We start from the raw sequence: 26,240 nt of genomic DNA, 5'->3' as shown, positions 1-26,240 counted from the left end.
GAGAAGCCAGGAAATAAGCTATCACACATGAAATCTTGCAAAACAATAATTTTAAAGAATTGTCTTCATTTGCTTAGGTACTATACTTACTTGTGCTTTTTGACAGGGTATTCCTAATCTCAGCAAATCAGAAATCATTTTAACTCTGATGTCATGGGTAATTCTTCTGTTTACAAATGTAACTTGCAGAGCAAGTTGAACCTATTGTTAAGCTTTCTGTGTCCAATTACAATCAACAGAGTTATAGTTCTTTTTGTGCAATAAAGAAATTCAATAGGAGATCATATTTTCCAAAGAGCAACACCCTGTGAATTATGAGAATAATGTGTCAGATTTTTTGGAGTCTTAATTTTATCTTCATTTAAGTTTTAACACAAATATTTTAGATAGAAGACAACCAGAGAAGAATATTTTTTAAAAAATCCCATTTTTTTTAATTGCAAGAGGCTACCTGTCATTATCTGATTCCAAGGACATCCTCAACCATATCTGTTCATTATAGATAGCCTTATAAGTTGGTTAACTCTCCATGTGGAAACCTCATTTCCCAAGTGAGTCTTTATTTTTTCATTTTATAAATCTCATATTTTCTCCATGTTAGATGCAAGTCAGTAGGGTCTCAATTGCATGGGATGATAAAATGGATACTCAATTACAGTAGAAAGGAAGATGGGGAAGAAGAAAGGAAAGATAGTAAGAGAACAACGGGAGTTAGGGGAATTGATTTATTGGTAATTGGTTAAGTATGAAAATTTGCTAGTCAATTACGTAAGGCAGGAATGATTTGGTATCAAAATCTAGAAGACAAAACCTATTCAGAAGTCACATGGACAATATTTATCATAACTCCTTCTTTAACTGTCAGAGTTAAAGTGACCAAAATGATGTCAAATACAGACGCTTCTAGGAGTAGTTTTTAGAAAGTGCTTTTCCTGAAGAAGAGACTTAGCTAGGCTATGGTCAGGTATTTGAAGACTAACATGTGGAAAAGGAATTAAATTTATTCTGCTCTAGCTCCAGGTAGCAAAAGGAAGAACAGTGGTCGGAGTTTCTACAGGTACATTTCAGTTTAATGCAAGGGAAAGACTTCCTAAATCCTAAAGGGAGTGGGCTCTACTGCCTAGGCAAAGACTAGAAGACCATTTGTAAAAGATAATGGTCAGTGGTTCCCTTGTCTCTTTTGGGCTGAAAACATAATTTCCTCTAAAAATAACTTTAGAAGAGGTAAGTCCCAGTGATGTGTGTCTGAGTGACACACATATATTCATTATAAGGATCTAGTTTTTCCTTTTTATTTGTTTCTAGCAGGAGAGGTGAGAAAAAGAGAACGTATACTTGTTAATTGAAAAAATTAATTAACATAAACTATTTAATGAGTATTGGCACTTGCTGGGAGGAAAACTCTTCCAACAAAAGTCATCTATTAATTATCTGAAAATAGAAGGGATTCTTCTGCAGATAGAGGCTGATGTGGAAGGCTTTTGAGATCCCTTCTAAATCTTAAATTCTGTACCTTGGACAAAGTGCTTCTAATGGAAGGGTAGCTTAACAAATATTAATTAATCAATCTGGGTTCAAAATACCCAGAGGGATGGAACGGGGAAGTTGTATTAAGCCTACATCAGAAATACTTAATAGTTGCTCTAGTCCATTAAGGTATGTGATACATGTACATGAGAAAACCATTGTGAATTCTATCTTTTTCAGACAAACAAAAAGAATGATTCTTTTCAAGACTGACAGCAGCAACTTTATTTGATGATGTAGATGGGTATTTTTTCCCAGATCTATTACAATCAAGAGGTACATCCTGAGCAGCCAACGGAGAGGTCACTTTTGTTGTTTGCACAACATTCCATAAAGATTCAAAAGAAATCATCAACAAACCTTTTGCTCCTTATCTCTGAATCTTGAGATAATTACAAAGTCATGAAACAAAACTATAATTAAAAAATTATAGACCATTTGAAAATTCTTAAAAGCACCAAGAAACACTTGAAGTGTGTTCTGCTGAATTGAGAAGATTTAAGATCATAAGTTGCAATATTAAAACAAATTAGAGAGGGTTTTTTTGTTTGTTTGTTTGTTTAATGAGAAAGATCAATAGTTCCTGATTGAAAAATCTTTGCTGTGGTTGAGTATGTTGTCAAAAGTAGAGTTCTTTGGTGAGCATGGAGACCATGCATGGGATCTGTTTCTTCTCATTGAAAGACGGGTTGTCGGACTGAGATTCAAAGTCCATGGCCACTCTGTAGTTCACTCGCGTGAGGATCTGCATGATTTCCAGGCTTTTCCCATCCTCATTTAGTACGGAGCAGAGGGCCTGCACAAACCAAGAGCCCTTTCCTGGATTCCTCCATGAATAATAGCCTTCAGAGAGGGGAGAAGGAAGATCAAAGAAGCTGTTTTAGGCTGTTGGTTCCCAAAGAGCCATTGTGAAGAGATAACTTCTGTGTATTAGAAAGGCCTTTTTCAATTTAAGCAGTTCTAATTATGCTTGCGATATATAATATATAACAACATATAATCACTGCTGATTATAGGATAACAGACTTAGAACTAGAAAGAACCTCAGAGATCATAAAGGCCAGCTTCCTTCTTTTTTAGATGAGGAAACCGAGACCCATAAACTTTAAGTCATTTGTCCGAGATGATAAAGCGAATAAATATCTAAGGTGGGATTTGAACTCATGGCTCCCTGACTCCAACTCCAGCCTGCTGGGCAGTAGATAGATAATGCTGGACTCAGAATCAGAAAGAATGACGTCCAAATCCTGCCTAATAGACATATTAGCTGTGTGATTCTGAGCAAGTCATTGAATATCTTAGTTTTTTAAATTATAAAATAGGGTTAATAAGAGTATTTATTTTCCAGGGATATAATGAAGACCAAATGGGATAATATATGTTAGGAGCTTTGCAAACCTTAAATAAGGACCTATACTACTGGCAATTAGGGCTATAATCTTTTCTTATTATTATTCAGATAGAACATTCTCACTACTATGAAAGAAGGGAAGGGCTACTAATGGCAGGTTAATGAAAGAAAGGCAATAGACTCAATTCTTATATATTACTGAGTCTACAGTGAGAATCTTACTGATTAAATGTTCTGTCCTCAAGTAAATTTAAAGCAACCGGGAAAAACCATTGGTTTGCTTATGGGTTATATGTTGTTTTTCAGATTTCTCTCTGAAAGGACACAGCATCAGCCACTGCCAGAAAAAGAAGCCCAGTTTGATTATACTTCTAGCATGTTTTTGTCTAAATCCAATGGGAAAAATTTGTTCCTTAAGACTTGCACTGTATTTTCTGGTTTCAAAGTATTATTTTGTACTATCACTCATTTGATCCTCTTAACCTCAAGAAGTAGATAGGACAGGTGTTATTTTATTGGTCAGAATACAAGCTGCCCTCCTAAAAAGCAATCTTTTTGTAGATTAATAAAATGTATACACTGAAAAATAATTATTCAAAATTATCTTATTTGCTAGTCGCTTTCTTTCCCTGTGCTGTTATCCTCCCTCGACCTGCACCCTGCACAATAAATTAATCTTGTATTTACTTTATGTGCATGTTGTTTTCCTATAACAGAAGGTAAACTTTTGATGGACAAGGGGTACTTTATTTTTGTCTCTTATTTTTAGTACGTAGCACAGAGCTTGGAGTGTAGTAGGGATTTAATAAATGCTTGTTAATGAAAGAACTGTGAAAAGGAACTTGGATTTGGAGCAAGATGCCCTTTTCCAGGCAAAAGCCTTGGCTCCACTTCTAACTTCTATAATTAACTTCAAATAAGTCACCTTATTTATCTAGATCTATTTTTTCACCTGTAAAAGGACTATAAAGTCCATTTTAACTCTAAACCCTGTAATAGATTTTTTTAAGAGGTAGAGGAATCTATTTATAAAAGCTGCCTCACTTTCACTTGACTTCAACCCTTCTCTCATTCACTTGATTACTTTCAAAGCTTAAAAACACGAAGAGTCCAGAATCTCTGCTTCCTTCACCAAGAAGGGAGTGTAGAACAGAGATAGAGATAGAAACAAGAAGACCTGGTGATGATTTTATAACAGGGAGTGAGACAAACTTGTGAATCTGAGTGACTGACAGAATGGTGGTGCCTCCTAAGTTGGTTTATCTCAATTTGTTTGGTTTCAGAACCCCTTGACACCCTTGAAAATTATTGAGCCCCCCAAAGAGCCTTTGTCCATATGGGTTATATCAATGGACATTTACTATATTAGAAATTAAAATTGAAAAATTTTAAAATATTCATTTTAAAATAACAATAATAAACCCATTACATGTTAACATAAATAAAATTTTTATGAAAAATAACTACATTTTCCAATGAAAAATATCTAGTGAGAAGATTAGCAGCTTTGCATATTTTTGGCAAATCTCTTAAATGTCTGGCTTTATAGAAGGCAGCTGGATTCTTCTATCTGCTTCTGCATTCAATCTGTTACAATATGTTGTTGTGGTTGAAGTAGACCTAAGAAAATCCATTTTCATAAAGATATGTAATTGTATCTTAGTGTTCTTATGAAAATAGTTTTGATCTTGTAGGACCTTCTGAAAAGGTTTTGGAGAATCCCAGCGGTTCACAGACCAGGTAATAGAGAAACTCAGAAGAGAGTTGGGCTTTTTTGGGGAAGGGGCAGGAATGAAGATTTATTTTTATTTTTTAGTTTTTTGATAAGTTGAATCTGAGATACTTAAAGGACAACAGTTTGAAATATCCAATAGACATTTGGTTTTAAGAGACTGGAGCTAAAAGAAAATACAGATGAATATATTTCTATATATCTAACTGGCTCTATCACCTATCTATAAATATACAAATTATATATTACATATATATGATAGTTTAAACCCCTGAGGAGGTCAGCAAGTGAGAACGTATAGAAAGAAAAGAGGACTCAGGACAGAGACTTACGTGTAAACATAGAGCTCTTTGAAAATGTGGTAATAAAGTGATCTCATGATTTGATGACCTTCTCGTCCTTCTCCCCACTGTCCACAAAGGACATAGCATGATATATGGTAGGGTGGGTGTGAGATAGATGAAGATTCATCCCAGGAGCCGAGAAGGAATAATCAGACTGAAGGAAAAAATCAAGGAAGGAAGTGAAGTGTTTATGAAAACCCAGAGAAGAAAGAATATCTGGCACAGAGCAGTGAACAGTACGATGGTATAGAAAGGTCAAGAAGGATGAGGACTAAGGACTGGACCATCTGGAAATCATAGGTAACTTTGGACAGGTCAGTTCAGTGATTTAGGATGGAAACCAGAATGCAGAGAGTTTAGAAGAAAATGAGAAAGTAGAGAAAAAGTTTTTTCTAGGATTTTATCTGAGAAAGAGGAAAAATACAGGACAAAAACTGAAGGAAAAGGGAGGATTAGTTAAGAGTTTCTGAAGAATGGGGGAGAGATCATAAGTAGTAAGGAAGTAATGAGTGGACAGGAGTGTCTGAAGATCAGATAAAAATAGAAGGTATAAGTGAGAATAATCTAAATATAGAGCTAGAAAGAACACTGAGTTAGTTCAAAATTCTCATTTTACCCATGAGAAAAATAAGTCCCAGAGAAGTAATATGACTTGTTTGAGACCACAAGAGTAAGTAGAACAGCTGAGATCCTTTGACTCCAAATCCAGTGTTCTTTCTACCATATTATGGCGTTCATGGCCAGGAGAGAGAGAGGAAGGAAAAGGGGATTAAATTATAGGATCACCTTGCCACCAAATTAAGAGTTGGAAGGGACATTAGAGATGTATAGATGAAGAAACTGAGGTTCAAGAGAGAGATTAAGAGTGACACAAGTGATCAGAGTGGTACAAGTGGTAAGTAGCAGCTCCAGAATTTGAACCCAAGTCCTTCCTCTGACTCCAAATGCTCCAATATGCAAACTTGTTAAGTCATCACAGATCCATCGGGAGGGGCTTCCTGAGTCATTTTAAGAATATGGACTTGGTCTCAATTTCAGTGCCATCTTTGACTAACTTTAGCTGGATTACAATTGTAACAATTTCTTGGTGCTCCAATCCTGGGCTTCTTAAATTTTTTCCACTTGAGACCTGAGATATTTTTATGTTATCTATCTATATCTATATCTATGTAACAAGTACATAAATCAAACATTTAATAATAATAATAATAATAATAATAAATCATAATTTTGTAATCCTCACATTCAGTTATGAGATCTCACATGGGGTCTCAAGCTACAGTTTAAGAGGCTGGGTTTAAGCAACTTTCTACATCGCAGAGAACTTGCATAGGAAAGAGGGAATTTTCTTCATTCAGGTATTCCCAATGGAACTGTTACCACAGATCCATCTGTCAAACCAAAAAACCGTGAGAATGAAACATTTACAGATCTTAGTGAAAACACCTTTAACCTGACATTTTACTCTGAAATAGTACATTCAACAGTACATTTAACTTTATACCTGGAACTGTGGAATAGGCAAAGAGAAAATCAGCTTCAACTGGTATCTTGCATCCAGGATTAGCATTTGTATCATTTATGGGTCCGGAGTCTGTCTGGATTCCATCATCAAACTCAGAACCTCGGCAAGCCTGAAAACAAAAGCAAGATCCATCCAACACAGTTTGAAACTAGAACTAGTATGCTGGCCACCTTCAAAATTCTGGTGAATACAGAAAATGGAAGCACTGAAAACTATTTCCACAAAGTCCACACAGTGAAGGAGCTAATGTACTAATCACTGAAGCAAAAGGGGGAAAAAACCTTCCCCCCCTTTTAAAACCCAAACAGGGTAAATATGTAAATACATGGATAGAAGTCCACGTGCCATTCTTTTCTCTAACTTTATTGACTTTGAAAAGTCATTACCTGAATGAAAAATAATTTGGGCTTCCCTAAGAGGCTCCTGCATTTATCTCCCCTGAAGTGGACCGTCAGATCTTTTATTGGGGTCACTCCATCTGTCCCATAAATTAGATCCTCTTCTCCGTGGCTCAGCAGGATACAGGCAAAGCAGGCTGAATCTGTATGATCCTCTTGAGAAACTATAATTAACAAATGATTCACAACGAGAAGATGAGTGAACATTCAGGCCTTCTAGTCTTCCCTCCCCGGCCACCAATTCCCCAGCACAATTAACATTTTTTTCAGATCTTGCATTTAATTTTGAGTGGGTGGGCATACAAAGAAAAAGGATGGGTAGTCCCAGTGAAAATATTGGAATAAGGGGATAGTTGGATTTTCTTCATTCTTGTCCTCTCCTCCTTGTCCAGATTCTATCACATACTGTCTGATTGTGGGTACAGAAAAAAAGGCAGGACCTTTTCCATTATAATATATGATACCTTAGACTTTCTAAGTTCTTTATATGGCTGAAGGAAATGGAAGGTGGTAGGGATATATGACAATACTCAAAATGTTTTTTTCAACACCACTTTACTTAGGTTTTAAAGTAAGATGAGTTCAATGACATCTTGCTCTCATTTCTACTTCCAATGCAATCAAAGATAATAGCAGAATCACTGTCAATCTGCCACATTAATAGGAAAGAACTCTGATTGTTATCTATTGCGGTTTTCTCCGGAGTGTAGCAAATGTCATTAAGGAAAGCCATTTAGAACACCACATTGATCTGAATAAAAATAATGGATTTCTCTCCCTAAACATGACTTGCCTAAAAGCTGAATGTGACCTATTGTTTTATAACATTAGCAGTGACTTCCCTACTGTTGTTGCTTTTAGTCATTTTCAATTCTTCATATTTGATTGTTTGTTATTTTGACAAAAATACTGGAATGGTTTGCCGTTTACTTCTCTGGGTCATTTTACAGATGAGGAAACTGAGATAAACAAGACCAAGTGGTTTGTCCAGTGTCTGAGGCCAGATTTGAACTTGTGAAGATGAGTCCTCCTGGCTCTAGTCTTGGGACGCTATCCACTGCACCATTTAGCTACCCCGTGACGTGACTTCTCTACCAACCTGTATATATTTTGTTAGACATAGAGAAATCCTAAGTGATTGCTGCTGTATAAGAAGGAGGCTGATCTCTCTCACTTGCATGCTTCCAAGGAAGGTCTTAATCCATTTCCCAAGTCCATTAAAGACAGTCATTCCCTATTTTTCCATTTTCTTGCCTTTTTCCATATCCCCAAATTTCTTTAAAATAAATCATTTTAAAATGGAGTGAATTTGCTAACTTCTGACTTTCACTCTACATCATATTGTTTCACAGCTGTTACCCTAATCCTTTTTGAGACTCCCAGGAGAGGCAGAAGCACCTTGTGTTTCTGTACAGTGGTCACATAGCTAGTGTTTGAGATGGGATTTTTGAAGGTAGGGATTACTGACTCTAAGTCCAGCACTATTATTACCAACAGGCTAAAAATACTGATCAGCTAGTCAATCTAGTAGGAAAGTAAGGTCTATAATAGTAAAGTTATGATAATAATTTAGGTTATAATATATATATATAAATATACATAATGAAATAAGGTAGATTATAAAAATAAGAAAAAGTAAGTAATAAAGGTAAGGAAGGTAATCACTCTCTCTGTTTGGCTAAGAGATATTTTTTAATTTTCTTAAGTATTTTCCAATATCATTTTTTAAAGTTTCTAACATTCATCTATTAAAATTATAAGCTCTAAATTTTCTCCTGTTCCTCACCCACCCATTGGGAAAGCAATCAATACAGCATCAATTATATATGTGGAGCCTCCCAAAACATATTTCCATGGTAGCCCCTGTTGCAAACACACATACACACACACACACACACACACACGAAACACAGACCTACCTTGCTTGAGCAGGTTCTGCATATCGACACAGGAGCGATTGTTATAGACTATCACATCAAAGCCTAAGTTTTTGAAACATTTGTATAATCCTTCAGCATCTTTATCTGTGCCATTCCTTGTGCCCATACCTGGGATGGAAAGAGAACCAATGATTATTTATTATTATTATTATATATATCATTAATATTAATATTTTTAGGGGCAGCTAAGTGGTGGTAGGTGGATAGAGCCCTGAAGCTTTACAGTCAGGAGGACCTGATTTCAAATCTGGCCTTAGACACTTAACATTTCCTACCAGTGTGACCCTGGGTGAGTTACTTTACCCCAATTACCTAAGTAAAAAACACAAAAAAACCAATAATAATAATATTGTTATTATTAATATTAACCATTTATTTATTTGTCATTCAACAAATTTATCAGTAAACATTTCCAAAGAGCCTCAAATCTGGCAGGAATATGAAATCAAGCTAGAGGTCATCTAATACTTAATGCCATTTGTTTCTAATTTTACTTCTTCCTTTGGGGCCTAGAAAGGCCAAACTTTTAAAAGAGCCAGAAAAATTAAAACCGAACTTGAAATGATCAAAGCACTTTCAATCCAACAAAGATGAAGGAATCCCTTTAAATCAACATTGGTCAAAAGTGAACAGTTCCTGTAATAAAAATCTACTTGTATGAGCCTTCTGAGCTAAATCACACCAGCTATTGGAGGGGTTTTTGTTAACAAACAAACATCTTGATTGCAGGGTATCTTATTCTACGATATTATCTCTTAAATAGCTTTTAACTTTAAAAAATTAGAAGTTAACTTCTAATTTTTGACACAGTTGGTGAAACATTTGACATGAGAAATGTGCACTGAAGTTCTTGAATCTTGGATAAATTACAGAACTTACTTCTTTATTTGCAAAAGGAACATGTTTGTTCACATGGGCACAACCTTACTTTATGGATTGTTTTCAAGACCAAAGGAGAGAATCTATGCAAAGGACTTTAGAAAATCTTTAGTACTCTAGGCCAACTGTTGGCTATTGGACAGGGTAGGACCACAAGCTAGAATTTACTGTCTACTAGTTCTCTTCAGAAACTTTTGCATCCGGGTTCCATACCTCAGAGACCATTTAGTTCAACCCCCTCATTGTACAGATGAGGAACTGAACCCTACACTTGCCGATGGGCATAAAGTTATTGTGTCTAAACTGGGATTTGCACCCAGATGAAATGATGGTGGTAGCATTTACATAGTGCTTTAAGGTTTGCAAAGCACTTTACTTTACAAAGCACTACTAAACATATTAACTCGACATTATCTTTATTATTTCTTTAAGTCTCTTGCAGATTGGACATTTCTTTATTCAATCTTCATATGGCTTTTATTTCAAGAAAGACTTACCAGTTTTAACATCAAATTGCTTGTTATTTATTATGATGCATTTGCCAACCTTCTTGTAATTCATATTATATTGGAATTTGGGCACAACTACTCGCTTATGATCATGCACAGATTGGTTTGACTTCTCTGTTCCATTTTTCTTTTTCTTACTGAAAAAACAAACAAACAAAAAAGCTAATTAGGGGCTCTGAAAGGCCAAAGACATGACCTGTGTGGCTCCCTACTCTACCCTCTGCCTGCATGATGGACTTTTAGCCCACTAACATATCTGTCTGTGCAGAAAAATTAACTTGGGTGTGAAGATAATTGTTGATACTCAATAAGTGATTCCTAAGTGCCAGGTATTGTGTTAAACTTTGAAAGGTAAAGTTTCCCTTTCTCAAAAAGCTCACTGTTTCATGGTTCATTTTCAGTATTGTATCCTTAATATCTAGTACAGTAGCTAGAAAACATTAGGAGCTTAATAGTTGTTGATTGATGCCTAATTAACATATTAAAAGGATAAAAAGATATTACAGATTCCCAACCCCAGGATTTCTAGTCCTATAAACATTCAAAACACAGGCTGTATGAGAAATCTTACTCTAGCATTTGACACTGTGCAACAGCCCAGATAAACATTTTCCATGGCTTCCATTCTCCTTCCAGTTTGACTATTTTTTCTCTGTTCCTTTTCTAGTGTTCCTTTCTCCTTCTCCTTTCTTTTCCCATTTCCATCCTCCAAATCATCAACTGTGAGCATTCCTGAAGCCCATGCACTGGGCTTTCTGCTCTCCTCTCTATATATACTCTTCAACACAGTGATTTTGCCTGTCCCCCTGGGTCCAATTATCATCATCTTATGTAAATGACTCTCAAATCTGCCCATATAATCAATGTTTCCCTATGGCATCAGCCCCCATTCTAACATCTCTAGTGGCATTTCTACAGAATTCTAAACTCATCATTTTACCTCATAAATTCATTCCTCTTTTCCTAATAACTTCCTCACTTCTGTTGATGTTACCCAAGTCAATTCTGATACTTTGGTCCTCTTCCCTTTCCCCATTTGCAATTAGTTGCCAAATCTTTGAGATTTTACCTTTCTAAAATTTACTTACCTTTCTCCAGTTATGGCTACTACATTAGTGGAGACTCTCTTCATTTCTTAGTTATTAATCTCCTAGTTTCTGGGATCTCCATCTTCTCAACTTCTCAATGCATGTCTAACCATGTTATTTTCTTGCTCAAAAACCCTTTTGCCTCTAGGATAAAATGCAGATTTCTTAACCAGGGATTTAAATACTTCTATAATTTGCTTTTAATTTACCTTTCCAGTTTTACTTTCCCTTAATAAATTCTATGTTCTAGTTTTCTACTAATCACTTGATCTCAGTCTCTTCTCTTTTTAAACAATGGTAAATGGTTAGAATACTCATATGTATCTGTTAATCTTTGTTTTTCTCTTCAGGCTAAGATTTCCATAAACTGAAAGTTTTCTTTCCTTTGTTCCTATCACACCCTATTTTGGACTGCATTCAATTTTGTATCATCAGGTCCTATTTAAGGTCCAGGAGAACAGAAACTGTGTTGTTTCTCACCTTTATATGCTTTGGATGTCTTAAGTGATTAATGACAGTAAAAACTGACTTAAATTTTATGATGGAGGAAAAAAATCGTTACTGGAAGAAAGCTTAGAAGGGATCTAATTAAACCCATTTATTTTACAGATGAAAACACAGAGAAGGAAAGGAAGTTGAAATGCTTCCAAACTTGGATGAATATAGAGACAGCTTATGACTTTACAAGTGTGTCCCTCCTGCCTTGGGCTAGAAGTACTGATTAGATAGATATTATTAGAAATGGCCAATATGTTAATTTGTTTAAATGTGCTGGAAGGATGACAAGTTAGTAGGTAGTGATAGAAATCCACACAAAATAAAAGGAAGCTAAGCCTGTTATCCCAAATTTCATTATTAAGTCTTCTCTTAGTCCAGTGGTTTTTCCATATCACATTGGCATTATATTATTTGTTATATGGATATAGATAAATATTAATGCCTTTTACCCAAGATATGTTTGAAGTTCAGTGGACCAAAATAAGCATGAAATCATAGCATCTTGTCGTGTAATCAACTCTAGTACTGATTACTTTTTTCTATTTTGCTTTTGGTCTGAATTTGTGATTTCACTGGTGTAGGGCATTTATTCTATCAAAGAAAATGGTCAACGTCTCCATAATCTAAAATTTAAAATAAAGTTGTCTAGGGCAGTGGCTAAACTCAAATAGAAATGGAGGCCATTAGTCCATACATAAGAACCCTTATGGGCCATATATTGACTTAGTTTTACAATGTAATGCTATTTAGATTTTATGGTATTTTAATTTATCTTATATATTTCCCAAATGCATTTTAATCATCTTCTTGGCATAAGAATATTGGTGCCTAAGTGTTTATAACTTTTAATCTAAGGCACTGAGAAATTAAGTGAATTTATTTTTTTTAATTAAAGCTTTTTATTTTTTCAAACATATGCATGAATAATTCTTTGACATTGACTCCTGCAAAACCTTTCATTTTTTCCTTCCCCTTCTCTCATCCCCTCCCTTCTATGGCAAGTAGTCCAATATATGTTAGACATGGTAGAAATATATGTTAAATCCAATATATGCATTCATATTTATTGTGCTACACAAGAAAAATCAAATCAAACCAGAAAAAAAATGAGAGAGAAAATAAAATACAAGCAAACAACAAAAGTGAAAATGCTATGTTGTAGTCCACATTCAGTCCCCACAGACTCTCTGGATGCAGATGGCTCTTTCCATCACAAGATCATTGGAACTTGTCTCAACCATCTCATTGTTGAAGAGAGCCACGACCATCAGAATTGATCATTGTATAATCTTATTGTTGCCATGGACAATATCTCCTGGCTCTGCTCAATTCACTCAGCATCAGTTCATTTAAGTCTCTCCAAGCCTCTCTGTATTCATCCTGCTGGTCATTCCTTACAGAACAATAATATTCCATAACATTCATATGCCATAATTTACCCAACCATTCTCCAATTGATGGACATCCATTCATCTTCCAGCTTCTAGCCACTATGAAAAGAGTTGCCACAAACATTTTTGCACATGTGGGTCAGAAACTTTCTATTATCAATGAAAATACAGGTTCAGGCTTTTACCCTCAACAGGACTTGATTTGTTTTTAGGTAATTGCTTTAATTCTTATGGAATATACAACTCAGATAAGCAAAAAAAGAATTCACTCTCCTTACTAAACCAATTCACTTGCACATTCACACTACCCTTTCCCATTGTTTTTTTTCCCCTATCATGTGTTAGGATATTCTGGGGTCTCAGCACATTGTTTTCTTCACCTAATGTTAAAAAGGACTAAAACCTCAGAAACCAAAGAAGCTCAAAGCACTAGAGAATATTCAGCTTTTGAACTCAAATCTCCAGCTTGATATTAGCAATAGTCATAAGAACAATAGGAGCAACAAAATGATATTTGTGTTGTTATGAGCCAGGACAAAGTGGAGAGGAAGCAAAAATGTGTTTCTTTGTTGCTTCTTAGTCAATAAATTCATCTGTCCTTAGTTCCCTCATTCAGGTTAAGATTGCAATGATAGCTACTGTTGCTGTCTCTTATAGCATGGTATACTGAATGGAGGAGACCCAGTCCAGAAGCCAGGGTGAGTACAAAGTCTAATTCTGACTGTGCCATTCACTTTATCTCTGAGATATTGGACAACTCATTTTTTAACTGCATTTCTTGGTTTGGACTTTTGTGAATTCCAGAGTTCCTCTGAGCATGACTTCTGAGCATATTTTATTTTCTCTAATCAATAAATAATTAAGGGATATGAAGGGAGTTTTCAAAAGAACTAGTCCAAGCTATCAATAACCATATGAAAAACAAAAGCTTCCAAAACTCTAGAAAATGCAACTTAAAAATCAGCTTTGAGATTTTAAGTCTCAAACTTATCAGACTAGCAAGTAGACAAAAAAGGGAGAAAGACGATTACTAAAGGAATTTTTAAAAAATGGATATATTCAGGCATTGTTGGAAGAGCTCTGAATTGGTCCACTCATTCTGAAAAGAATTTGGAACCATGCCTCCAAAATGACTAAACTGTAACTTTTGACTCAGTAATACTAGGTCTAAGAAATGGAGGGAAGAGGACTCACAAACCAAAATATTCATAGCAGTTCAAAGGGGAATATCTGAATAATTATGATATATGAATTAACCGATGCAGAGTGAAGACAGCAGAACCAGAAGAACAATTTATACAATAACAATAATGTAAAAACAAATAACTTTGAAACACTTAATAACTTATGAATTCAATAATAAACAGTAAATCCACAGGATCCACAATAAAACATAAGACATACCTCCAGACAGAAAGGTGCAATTTGAGACATATAGTATGTATATTTGTTTAATAGTGGTTTATTTTCTCTCTCTTTTTTTAAGTGGATGCAAGTGAGACAGAAGGAAAATGAAAACCTGTTTACCAAAAAAAAAAAAAAATCAAGAAAAAAGTTATAATAGATTGTCTGTCCTGAACTTCTTAGCAAAGATATTTTTAATGGATCTGTAATCTCACTAATGTGGGTAATTTTCCTGGACATGATGCAAACCACATTCTATCCATGTTATATTATTCTGTGCAATATTCATTCATGTTCTCCTTAAAATCTTTTCCTTAATCTACTAAAAACTCATTCTGGATAATGGGGATACCAATCCACTATCAACTGCTGCCAGTGAATATTTCTTTCTGAATATCTTATCAGAATCTCAAACTCAATATTTCTACTATCTCCCCTGAGAAGATGACTCAATTTTTTCTATTTTTGTGGAAGGCACAGTAATGATCTCTCTCTCTCAGTTACTCAGCTCTGTAATCTCAGAGTTATCCTTGATTCCGTTCTCTTTTTTAACATACCTTCTCTCACCACAAGATATAGATTATTCAACCAGTTGCCATATTTTGTCATTTCAACTCTAAAATCTTATATCTTTGTTCTTTTCTCCATTCATGTAACCATCATACTATTTTGGGGAACTTTTTAGAAGTACCAAAATATTCTCTTAATGGAATTCCTTCATTCTATTCTCTGTCTTCACTAATCTATCTCCCATATAGCTGCCAGAAAAATCTTCCTATGGCATGGGTCTGACCTTATCAATCCCCCACTTAAAAGACATCATTTGTTCTCCCCAAGCTTACCAGTTAAAATAATAATAACAATAATAGTAGTAAAACACTTATGTAGCATATTAAGCAAAGTGAATTATAAATTTATTTCTCATTTGATCCTAATCTGTAACATTTTCATTTTATAGTTGAGAAAAGTAAGGCTGATCTTTCAGAAGTTTAGTATGTTCAGAATCATACAACTACCAAGTGAATGAAACAGGACTTGAACAGAGGCCTTCCTGACTTGAAGTCTGGCTTTTTATTAACCTGATTTTTAATGTCCTACATAATCTGGCTCTCAACTACCTTTGGAGCCTTATTTTATACAATCCCCCTTCATGAGCTACATCCTGGCCAAATTGGCTTGTAAGCTGCTTTATAAATGAAAGACTCGTCTTCTACCTCTGGACCTTGTACAGAATCTCAGAATCTGGATTTTCCTTCAAGGTTCAGCTCGGATGCCATTTCTTCCAGGATGCCCTACCTAATCTGTACACTGTTGAATTTTCATTCCTTCCCTTATACTATCTGTGTTCATATTGTGTGCCCCCAGTGGAATGTAACCTTGAGGGCAGGGGATTTTTTGTCTTTGTAAGCCCATTTCCTAACACCATGCATTGCACATAGTAAGCACTTATAATCAACTGAATTGAATGGAAACCATTTTGTTTACTGAACTGGGTCTAAAACATCATATATTAGTTCCTAGGGCACACAACAGGGCCCCCGTGATTGAATAGAGATGTTCCCTGATCCCCAAAACAGCAGCTGTTTCAATTTTGCAACCCTAATGTCATATGTAAAAAGTTATAATTTACACAATAAACTAATGACAACCATAACATCTTAGAGAGTCAAAAGATGCCCTAAAAAAAAAAGGAATTACTAGCATGTGTATATGAGGAAGCCTAGAGTCATATTGTATCATCAATAATTTTTTTAAACAAACTGCATTAAATATCTGAATAGCATTTGGTATATGATTAAAAGGAGGCTGCCATTAGTATCAACTGAATTTCAATTTAAACAAAACCTATAGGTATCTGTCATTAGAACAACGTTGTCACTGGAACAGCATGCTCAGACACGATAAAAAAGAAATGGCTGTGCTTTTTATTAGAACATTTACTTAAGTGATCAGAAATAAATACAGCTACTATTTAAAAAGACTATATCTATTATTTAAGGAAATAGCAAAATTTTCCACAGTTACCAAAAAGATGTGGGTTGTTGTTGTTGGTTTTGTTTTGTTTTGTTTTGTTTTACTTTGTTTTGTTTCAAAGATGAAACAATACTTTTCCTCAGGTTAATTTTTAAAAGAGATTAAAAGGACTTTCTTTACCTATCCTGTCCCCAAACAAAACTTCTACTCCTTATACAGGAAATTTATATATTTCCTCATTCCAGAATTAAAAATCAAAAACCTTCCTTAAAAATCAAACAAAATCACAATTGACAACCATTTCTCCAAGTCCATTGATAGGTTCTGAGAGAGAGTGATGGTCAGAAATCCCATCTATTCTTTTCTAAGGAGAGAAACTTTTAGGAAAAATGTCATTAATACTTGGGGGAGAGGAAATCCTGAAGCCAAGCTTCACACAGGTAGTCAGAGAGAATGGAATAGAAAAGCATAGATTATATACTATGTGCGTACTTGGGGATTCAAACAGAAAACTGACATTCTCAAGTGCTCAAGGAGTTCACATTTTAATTGGGGGAACAAACTTATAAACAAAAGTTTGTTTCTGGCCTTTAGTTTTGGCTTATGGCCCAGAGAATTTCAGGGAGTAATGACAGAAATAGTAGTTTTGTTCAACAAGCACTGGATTAAGAAGACCTGAGACTGAGCTGTACCACTTGCTGGTCAATGTGACCTGAGATGTCAGTTTCCCTCTCTTTCCCCTAGTTTCTTCCCCTGTAAAAGTAGAGAATTGGACAAAATGATCTCTAAACCCTTCAAGCACTAACATTCTTCACCTTCTAAGACAAATATCATGAATGAAGCACAATAAGTGGAAGCAAATGAAAAAAATTTCAAGAGGAAAGATTTGATGTGCTAAAATCAAGACCCATTCCACATGGATGCATTCTGTCAGACTCAAAATTCAAACATTATTGTCCTAATATTAAAATCATTACAGAGGAAACATAAAATAAAAGAGTATAGTCAGTCTCAAAGCCAGGAAAACCTGGGTTCATATTCCCCTCTGACACATGTTGGCTGTGTGATCCTGGGCAAATTACTTAACCTTTTAGTACTCTAGACCAATCTTTAAGACTATAAATTGCAGAAGAGGAGCATTGATAGAGAAAGCTTCCTCATTTTAGAATTCCCTTTTCTAATGAAATAACAAGTCCAATTCCCATCCCTATTAAAATCATGGAACCCCAGCATTGTATGTGACCTTCAAGGGCACTTAGTTCAATCATTTACTTCTCTGTGTTCAAATTCTCTATGTTCAAAACAGACTGGCCTGAAAAATATATGGTCCCTAATGTTTCTTCTGGCTATAAAATCTATCATTCTTTGGATAGTTCCCTGGACTCAATATGCCATCTATTAAAGATTCCAAGTTCTTTCAACTGATTTTCCTATGACCTGATTTCTGGTCCCTTTAGCACCCTCTGATTGAATTCTGGCTTTTAATGTTTTCCTTAAAATGCAAAGTACAGAAATAAATACAATACTCCAGATGTATCTAACTAGAACACAGTTTCATAATCACTTCCTTTGTTCTGGACATAATGCTTCCAACATCCTAAGATCTCATCAGTTGTTTTTTAAAGTTAGACTCTCACACTGTTGGCTCATATTGAGTTCATGGTCAAATTATAGCATTAGAACTTTTCACACAAATTTTTATGTCTCATCTTTTTATGCTTTCTCCTCATCCTATACTTGTACAGATTAATTTTTTTGTATAGGAAATTACATTTATTATTGTTGTTAATAAATTTTATCTTATTAGATTTGTCCTACTATTTTAGCTCTTCAAAGTCCCAGTTCCAGAACAGGAGCTACGTGATTTTGGGCAAGTCACTACCTCTAATTGTTAGATTCTTCACTTTAAAATAATGTTTTTTAATTGTCTCCTCACAGAATTACAGTGAAGCAGCATGGTAGGTAAAAATAGGGCCTGATTTGAAATCTGAAAACCTGAATTTAAATACTTGCTTTGCACTTAATACCATGTGAATAACCTTGGGCAAGGACCAAACATATTTCTGGGCCTCAATTTCCCTATCTGTAAAATAAAACAGGTTGGATTAGATCAGTGTTGACAAATTTAAATAGAAATGGGGGCCATATATAAAGATACCTGAGGGCCACACAATGACTAAGTTTAAAAATGTATTATTATCTATATTTTATTGTATTTTTGCCTTTTATTATAATTTAGTTATATTTTTATTTGCCTAAATATTTCATTTTAATCCATACCCTGTTGTGTGTTATGTGTTTGATTCTTCTGGATTAGATATCTATGAAAATCTTTCCAGTTCTAAATCTATGACCCATGCTTTGTAAACTATTAAGCATAAAAATGGGAGTAATTGTTATTATTGGATTCATTATGAGTTGTACCTCCTTAGCTTGAGGTTCTGGATATTTACTTAAGAATATTCTAGCCTTCAGCCAAGTCACTGATAGAACCAGTAAAAAGAATGGTCTAAAAACATTACTGGGGGATATTCCAACAAAGGCTTCTCCTGAGACATGATTGCATTCACTAATAGTCTTTGGGTCAGGTCATTTCACTCAGTTCCAAATTCACCATAAATTTTAAATTCTTTGAGGGCAGAGATAGGGCATTTGAGGAAATCCTACTGACTGACAAGAGATCCCATTCTGGAGGTCTCAGTTCCATATAAATAAAATGATTTTAGGTATTTTAACACAAAATTTAATGAAATTCTACCTTTTAGTAGAGGTATGATCACGTGGCAGTCTATCTGCTGGCTTAGAAACAATTTCTGGGGGAAAATGATCACTGGATACAACTCACTGACTTGTGCCAGGGTCATTCAGCATAAAGTGGAGGGCTTGCCATCCTATGTTGAAACTGCATTGAATTATACAGAAAGGCTGTTCATGGAGCCTGAATTCAAGGAAGGGGAGAAAAAGGTTACCATTCTACTTTTCCTCTACAACATATAACTGAGTTCATTTTGGAAAGGAAAAAAAAAGGAATCTTTTTTATAATTATTTCTGGTACACTTAAAGTTTCTGGTCTAGGAAAAGTGTTCAATGATTGGTTCAAGATGACCTAACTTGAAATGATACAATACGATGGACTGACAGCCCAGGAACACTTTTTTTTCTTTTTCTTCTTCCTCTTCTTCTTCTTTTTTTTTTTTTTTTAAAGATATAGAGTAGAAATTTTTTTCCTTCCTACCAAACCTCAGGACAATGTCTTTTTTTTTTTTTTTAATACTACACATGGTAAAAATATAAGTAAATCGAATATAGGCATACATATTTATACAATTTTCTTACTGCACAAGAAAAATCTGATCAAAAAAGAAAAACAAGAAATAAAAATCAAATTCAAGCAAAGAACAACAAAAAAAGTGAAAATGCTATGTTGTGATCCATACTCAGTTCTCCCTGGGTGCAGATGGCTCTCTTCATCCCAAGATGATGGAACTTCTCTGAAATCACCTCATTGTAGAAGAGAGCCACATCCATCAGAACTGATCAGCGTGTAACCTTGTTGCTGTGTACAATGATCTGGTTCTGCTCATTTCACTCAGCATCAGCTGACAGGAGTACTTCTTGTCTTATTGGTGTCTGGGTCGGCCCAATGAAGGTACTGGCTCAATATGCTTTGGATCAGCTTTTCCTGAGCATAAAACCTTAAATGAGCCAGAGACTAATTTCAAAGGCATTTTCCTTGCTCAGGTGTGTTACCATCATCAGACAGGAAAAGCAACTGCTGTGCAGTGAAGAAAGGTAGCAGCCACATCACTGTCGGGCTGGCAGGGGAGCTAGGCTGGGTTTCCGGGCCAATCTTCCTAACTCGGGCCACAGACAGGAGATGAGAGAGCCAGAGGAGGGCTGCTTTGTGGCACATCAGTACAGCTCTGGAGGGCCTGGTTCTCCAGGTGGTTTTCTCGGTGATATCTGGACGTTTGCCTTCCCTCCTGTGGTGTTCTTCCTCCTCCCTCTCCCTGCTCTGTCCGTGCAGTGGTTTGCACTGCAGGCTGCTGGGCCTTTTCAGGCATGGCATACAATAAAAGAATGGCCGGTGATGAGACTGTCACAAGATCAGCGAGAGCTGCAGCCCCTTCCCCAATTTCTGCCTCTCTCAGACCGTGAACAGGTGAGAGAGTTCTGACTGTGAAATTTACATCAAATCATACTCTGTCCAAGCTAGAAGTCTCTTGGAGAGAAATCTTGTTTTTAATTCTGCTATTTTTAGCTTCAGCAATGCTAGACTAGATCTTATTAAGCCTCACCCAAGAGGAGATGGGGGAAAACATTAGGAAAGCACTTTATAGGAATTCATCAAAACAATCATTACTTCTTTTACTTTGTAGGCACCAGGTTGTTGTCATTTGAAAAACATTTTTAAAAATATACTATTTAGCATTGTTTGTGCTGATTAGTTTTCTTCATCTTCCTCTCTCCTTCCTGTTTGATCTATTTTCATTTAATCCAATTAATAGGACACCTCTTAGGTACAAAATTTTAAAAACAGGTGTCAACATCATTTACATAATATCTTGGCAGCTTAAGGCAATGTCAATATGTTTGTTTGCCTGTGGGAAGTAGGAAGGTAGGGCCAGGGGGAAGAAAGGGACTTTTTAACCAAAACAGAAACCTAATTAGTAGTGAAAAATAAAAATAAATTATTCCAGTCTCTACCATTGTTTGACAGACTTTCATACAACCCCAGGGAACAATCATTCTTCTTCACTTTCCTTTTCATTCTATTTCCTTCTTTCCTCCCCCATTTTTTTTGTTTTGTTTTTTAGTATTCTTTGTTCCTCTCTTTTAAACACTAATATTTAAGTTTGTAGCATGATAGTATGGGGACAATGGCACTAAATTGGAAATCTGGAGAAGTGGGCTCTAGTTACTAAGTACAGGAGAAACTAATCAATTTATTTTATTTCTCTGGGTCTTTGTTTCCTCATGGAGAGAGAGAGAGAGAGAGAGAGAAGAGAGAGAGAGAGAGAGAGAGAGAGAGAGAGAGAGAGAGGGAGGGAGGGAGGGAGGGAGGGAGGGAGGGAGGGAGGGAGGGAGGGAGGGAGGGAGGGAGGGAGGGAGGGAGAGAGAGAGAGAGAGAGAGAGAGAGAGAGAGAGAGAAAATGTTTGACTAAATGAATTCTACAATCTTTTCTAGTTCTTACATAAATGGCACTTGGTTAAAAAAAAACAAGCAACAAACTAGCATTTACATAATACTTTAAATTTTCAAAGTCCTTTTACAGATATTTTAGCTTCTTTTTATAACAACATTGTGTGATAGGTGTTATTATAATTCCCATTTTACAGATGGAGAAAAGAAGGCATCAAGGTCCTCAATTCTATTTTGTCCTCAGTGCCTCATGTTTTCCCTTAATTTATAATTCATATAAACAAAAACAATTCAAAATAAAAAAGGGCTTGTGGTATCTGATTACAACTTGTGTTGCTTTCTTTATGAGTCAATTCCTTTCTAAATCACTTTTCGTTTCCTTAGTTGAATCTTCATGCAGGTCATACCTGTTAACTTGGGAAGTCCCCTTTAGCTCCATCCTAATTCTTTCCTTTTGCTCCTTCTGTAGTATTTCACTTAGTAATTTTTTCAGTCCTCATGGCTTCAACTACCTCCATACAGATGATTCTCAGATTCATTTGCCTAGTCCTAACTACTCTCCTGAGTCTTGTATATCTCCAAATAACTACTGGACTTTTAAAGAATATATATTTATTTAATATTTTATTTCCCCCAGCAATGACATGTAAAAACAATTTTTAAAGATTCATTTAAAAAAATTTTTAGTTCTCTCCTCCTATTCTTTATTCCCCTTCATTTTCACTACAAAGGCAAGCAATTTGATATAACCTATATATGTGCAGTCTATGACTATATTATGAAAGAAAACACAGATCCTTTCCCCCAAAGCCCCAATAAAAATAAAGTAAAAAATGCATTCAGATTCCATCAGTTTTCTGGAGATGGATGCATATGATCCATCAATTCATGTAAGTCTTTCCAGGTTTTTCTGAAAGCATCCCACACATCATTTCTTATGGCACAATAGTATTCCATCACAATCATATGCCACGATTTGTTCAAATCTTTGCCAACTGATGGGCATCCCCTCAATTCCCAATTCTTTGCCATCACAAAACAGCTGATGTAAATATTTTTGTAAATCCTTTTTTTTAAAAAACAATTTTTGGGGGGACACAGTGATATTGCTGGGTTAAAGGGTAGCCACAGTTTTATATAGCTTTTTAGGAATAATTATAAATTACTCTCCAGAATGGTTGGTTCATCTCACAACTCTACCAATAATGCATTCATGTCTCAATTTTCCCATATCCCCACCAACATTTGTTATTTTCCCGTTCTGTTATATTAGCTAATCTGAAAGTGTGAAGTAGTACTTGAAAGTTATTTAATTTGTATTTCTCTAATCATTAGTGATATAGAACATTTTTTTTTCACATGACTATAGATATAGCTTTGATTACTTTGTCTGAAAACTACCTTTTCACATCCTTTCACCACTTACTAATTGGGGAATGGCTTTTACAAATCTCAGTTCTCCATATATTTGAGAAACTAGATATTTAACAGAGAAATTTGCTATGTTATTTTTCGATAGTTATAATTACTAATTATGTTTGCCTCCATCCTATTTCCCCTTATTTATCCTACTCTCTCTTTCCTTTCACCTTATCCAACCTCAAAAGTATTTTGATTCTGACTACGACTTCCCCCAATCCACTATAAGACAATTTGCCCCATTGAACCCTCTCTCTCTCCTCTTCTCTTTCTTTCTCACCCCTTAATTTTATTGTTTTAGTAAATCATCCCATCATATTCAACTAACACTCATGCCCCCTCTGTCTATACACATACACACACACACACATATGCATGCCTTCTAACTGCCCTAATAATGAGAAAATCCTTAGAAGTTACAACTTAATCAATTCCAGTAGCTCCTGATTGCCTCTTAGGTTTACCATAAAATCCTATGTTTGGCTTTTAAATCCTTCATAACATGCCCTTATTTCCAGTCTTCTTACACATCCTCTATAAACCGTATTCTTCCTCCTCCTTCATGATCTTCACACATAATGTTCTTCCCTTCCACTGCTTGTCTATTATGCTTGGAACTCTATCTCCTCATCTCCATCTCTTAGCTCCCCTAACTTCCTTCAGGGTGGGAATTTTCTTACACAAAATTCCTTATGTTTATGGAATCACAAACTGGGCATGGGGGTCACACTGTGGCTTTAATTTGTAAACACTGGGAATTTAAAGACAATAATGATAAAAAAATAACGTGAAAACATTTTTGTCCTTATGGAATTTATATATTTTATTAGGGACAAAGGGGGAAACCAGTATAAGTACAACTATATATATATATATATGTACATATATATATATGTACATATATATATGTATATATATGTATATACATATACACATATACATACTATATATGTATGTATGTGTATGTATGTGTATATACATATATACACACATATACACACACACACACACACACATATAAACACATTGAAGCAGCCAGGTAGCAAAGTGCTGGGCCACCTATGAGTTCAAATCCAGACTCAGACATTTTTTAGCTATATGATCCTGGGCAAATCTCTTAACTGTTTGCTTCAGTTTCCTAATCTGTAAATTGAGCTGGAGAAGAAAATGGAAAATCATTCTAGTATCTCTGCCAAGAAAACCCCAAATCTGGTCACAAAGAGTTAGATGTGATGACAACTCAGCAACAAGATGGTAGGAATAGGTGTAGGAAAATGATAGAACCCTAGAGAGATGGGCTGCTAGGGCAGCCCAGAGATGGAAGGCTGCAGTAGCCAGTCTTAGTCTACCCCACAAACCCATCAATGAAGGGAGTTTGAGAGATCCATCAGGACAGGATTTTTCAAAATGTTTTTATGGCAAGGTCAAATTAATTTGAATGAGTGTATGAGGGATTTATGAAAAAGACTATTCCCCACTAAATATTCTTCCTGTGGTGGCATCCTAATGTAATATGTCAATGAAATTACTTTAATGATACCACTGAAATCTTTTGAAAAAACATCGTCATGCCTGATCACGATTTCACTCTGTTTCCAAGTAACCATTCAGGGAGTACCACATCCAGGCTTGGTGATGCTGTTGACCATCCCACCACCACACCACCTGGTGCTTACTTTAATAGCAGGGCAGGTAGTCTTTAATAATGAGGAACAATTTTCACTTTCAGTAAGGCAGGGAAGGTAAATGCAGTTAGTAGAACTGTGAACTGACCATTCCATTTGCTAATAAAGATTAGCACTGGTTTGGTAATTAATTAGGGTTGCTGAGCAGATAATCAGATGAACTCTCTAATGGTCAGCAACAGCCTCAGTGGCTTCTAAAGAGAGAGCATCAGAGACTTCCAAGGAGATGGCACTGATTAATTAGCTGGCTGCAGAAAGATGGCTATATTCAGAACGGCAGGGCACAGCAGGGTTCTGACGGCATGAAATAAGCAGCTTTCAAAGACCCAGGTAATAACCTTCTTCAGTCACAGAACTTCGTCCTCTAGGACAGACAGGGATTAAAACAAAAACAAAATCAGGTGTTCTGGCCCAGCTTGCTGTTTGGATTTCCTACCAAAGATGGAATAGCTTTGAAAACTTACTTTGTACACACAGGATACCTGAGCTAGCCTCCTCAAACAAAGGCTGGGTTTGCCCTTCAAGTACTGCTATAGATAGAAGATTTTCTCACTTTTGCTAAAAGTAGAGAAGACCTCATAATGGCATTTCCTAAAGTTTTATTTCCACTCATCCATATTAATCTCTTACACTTGTAGAGCACTTGAAAATCATTCTGCAAGAACTGCAATAAGCTATCACCACATTTGTTTTACAGACATGAGCAAGAAAGAGTCATGAAAAATGCAAGCAGGAGAAAGTGGTCATTAGTACCAGTGTATATTTGATCTAGATTCAGATTTCTCTGTTCACTTCACTTCTATTTTCTGCCTCTGATAATTTTCTGTCTGTGGCACTAGCTTCTATCTTGCCTGCCTTGCATTTTGAAGGAAAACCCTTTGCCAAGGTCATCACATTAGGGGCAGTAGGGGAGGGGAGGAGGGGACCAGTCAGGAGATTAATGTGGGGAACATAACTAAACCAGAGCTTTATGTTTAAAGCTCTGGGCCCTCCCCAAGGTTATGCATTTTGAAAATTTTTGGAATGAATTGCTATTAATTAAAAAAAAGAAATTTTGTCAATACAATTTCTTTTTTCTTTTCACATTAAATGGGTAAGAAACTGGAGCTAGACCTTTGATTTCACTAATAAGGAAACTCCCTCAGCGAGTACAGGTTGACACCTCACAACATAAGAGTCATAGAGAATTGCCAAGAGCACAGAGAATGACTTGCCAGAGGTGTTAGAAGAGAATCTGAATCCAGGTATTCCTAAATCAAGTCAGCTCCCTCCATTATGCTGCCTCTCCGGTAAGAGTACCCTTAAATTATGATTTCTTAGAAGCATTTACACAGTGATCTTATTTAAGGTTTTTAAATTTTTTTTTTAACTCGTTCTAAGGACATGTTAGGTGCTGAATGAAAGTTTCTCATATGAGCTAATACCTACAGATT

The 26,240-nt window shown here is 35.6% G+C and overlaps 1 protein-coding gene across 2 annotated transcripts in view; it reads right to left on the bottom strand.

Moving 5' to 3' along the window:
- Positions 1 to 1,727: 1,727 nt before the first annotated feature.
- Positions 1,728 to 26,240, bottom strand: part of CASP7 (caspase 7) — a 53,240-nt gene continuing 28,727 nt past the window's right edge. For both annotated transcript variants that reach the window (XM_074295654.1, XM_074295655.1), the window contains 5 exons: positions 10,194 to 10,342; positions 8,797 to 8,925; positions 6,866 to 7,041; positions 6,459 to 6,588; positions 1,728 to 2,370 (listed from right to left, as the gene is read on the bottom strand). In XM_074295654.1, coding sequence (XP_074151755.1) covers positions 2,147 to 2,370; positions 6,459 to 6,588; positions 6,866 to 7,041; positions 8,797 to 8,925; positions 10,194 to 10,342 — 808 coding nt within the window. In that variant the 3' untranslated portion in view covers positions 1,728 to 2,146. The remainder of the gene's footprint in view (positions 2,371 to 6,458; positions 6,589 to 6,865; positions 7,042 to 8,796; positions 8,926 to 10,193; positions 10,343 to 26,240) is intronic.

Source organism: Sminthopsis crassicaudata, chromosome 2 (assembly GCF_048593235.1).
Source record: "Sminthopsis crassicaudata isolate SCR6 chromosome 2, ASM4859323v1, whole genome shotgun sequence".
In the NCBI taxonomy this organism is placed as follows: Eukaryota; Metazoa; Chordata; class Mammalia; order Dasyuromorphia; family Dasyuridae; genus Sminthopsis; species Sminthopsis crassicaudata.
Note: the sequence above shows the minus strand (reverse complement) of the source record. Positions and strands in the feature narration are given on the sequence as shown.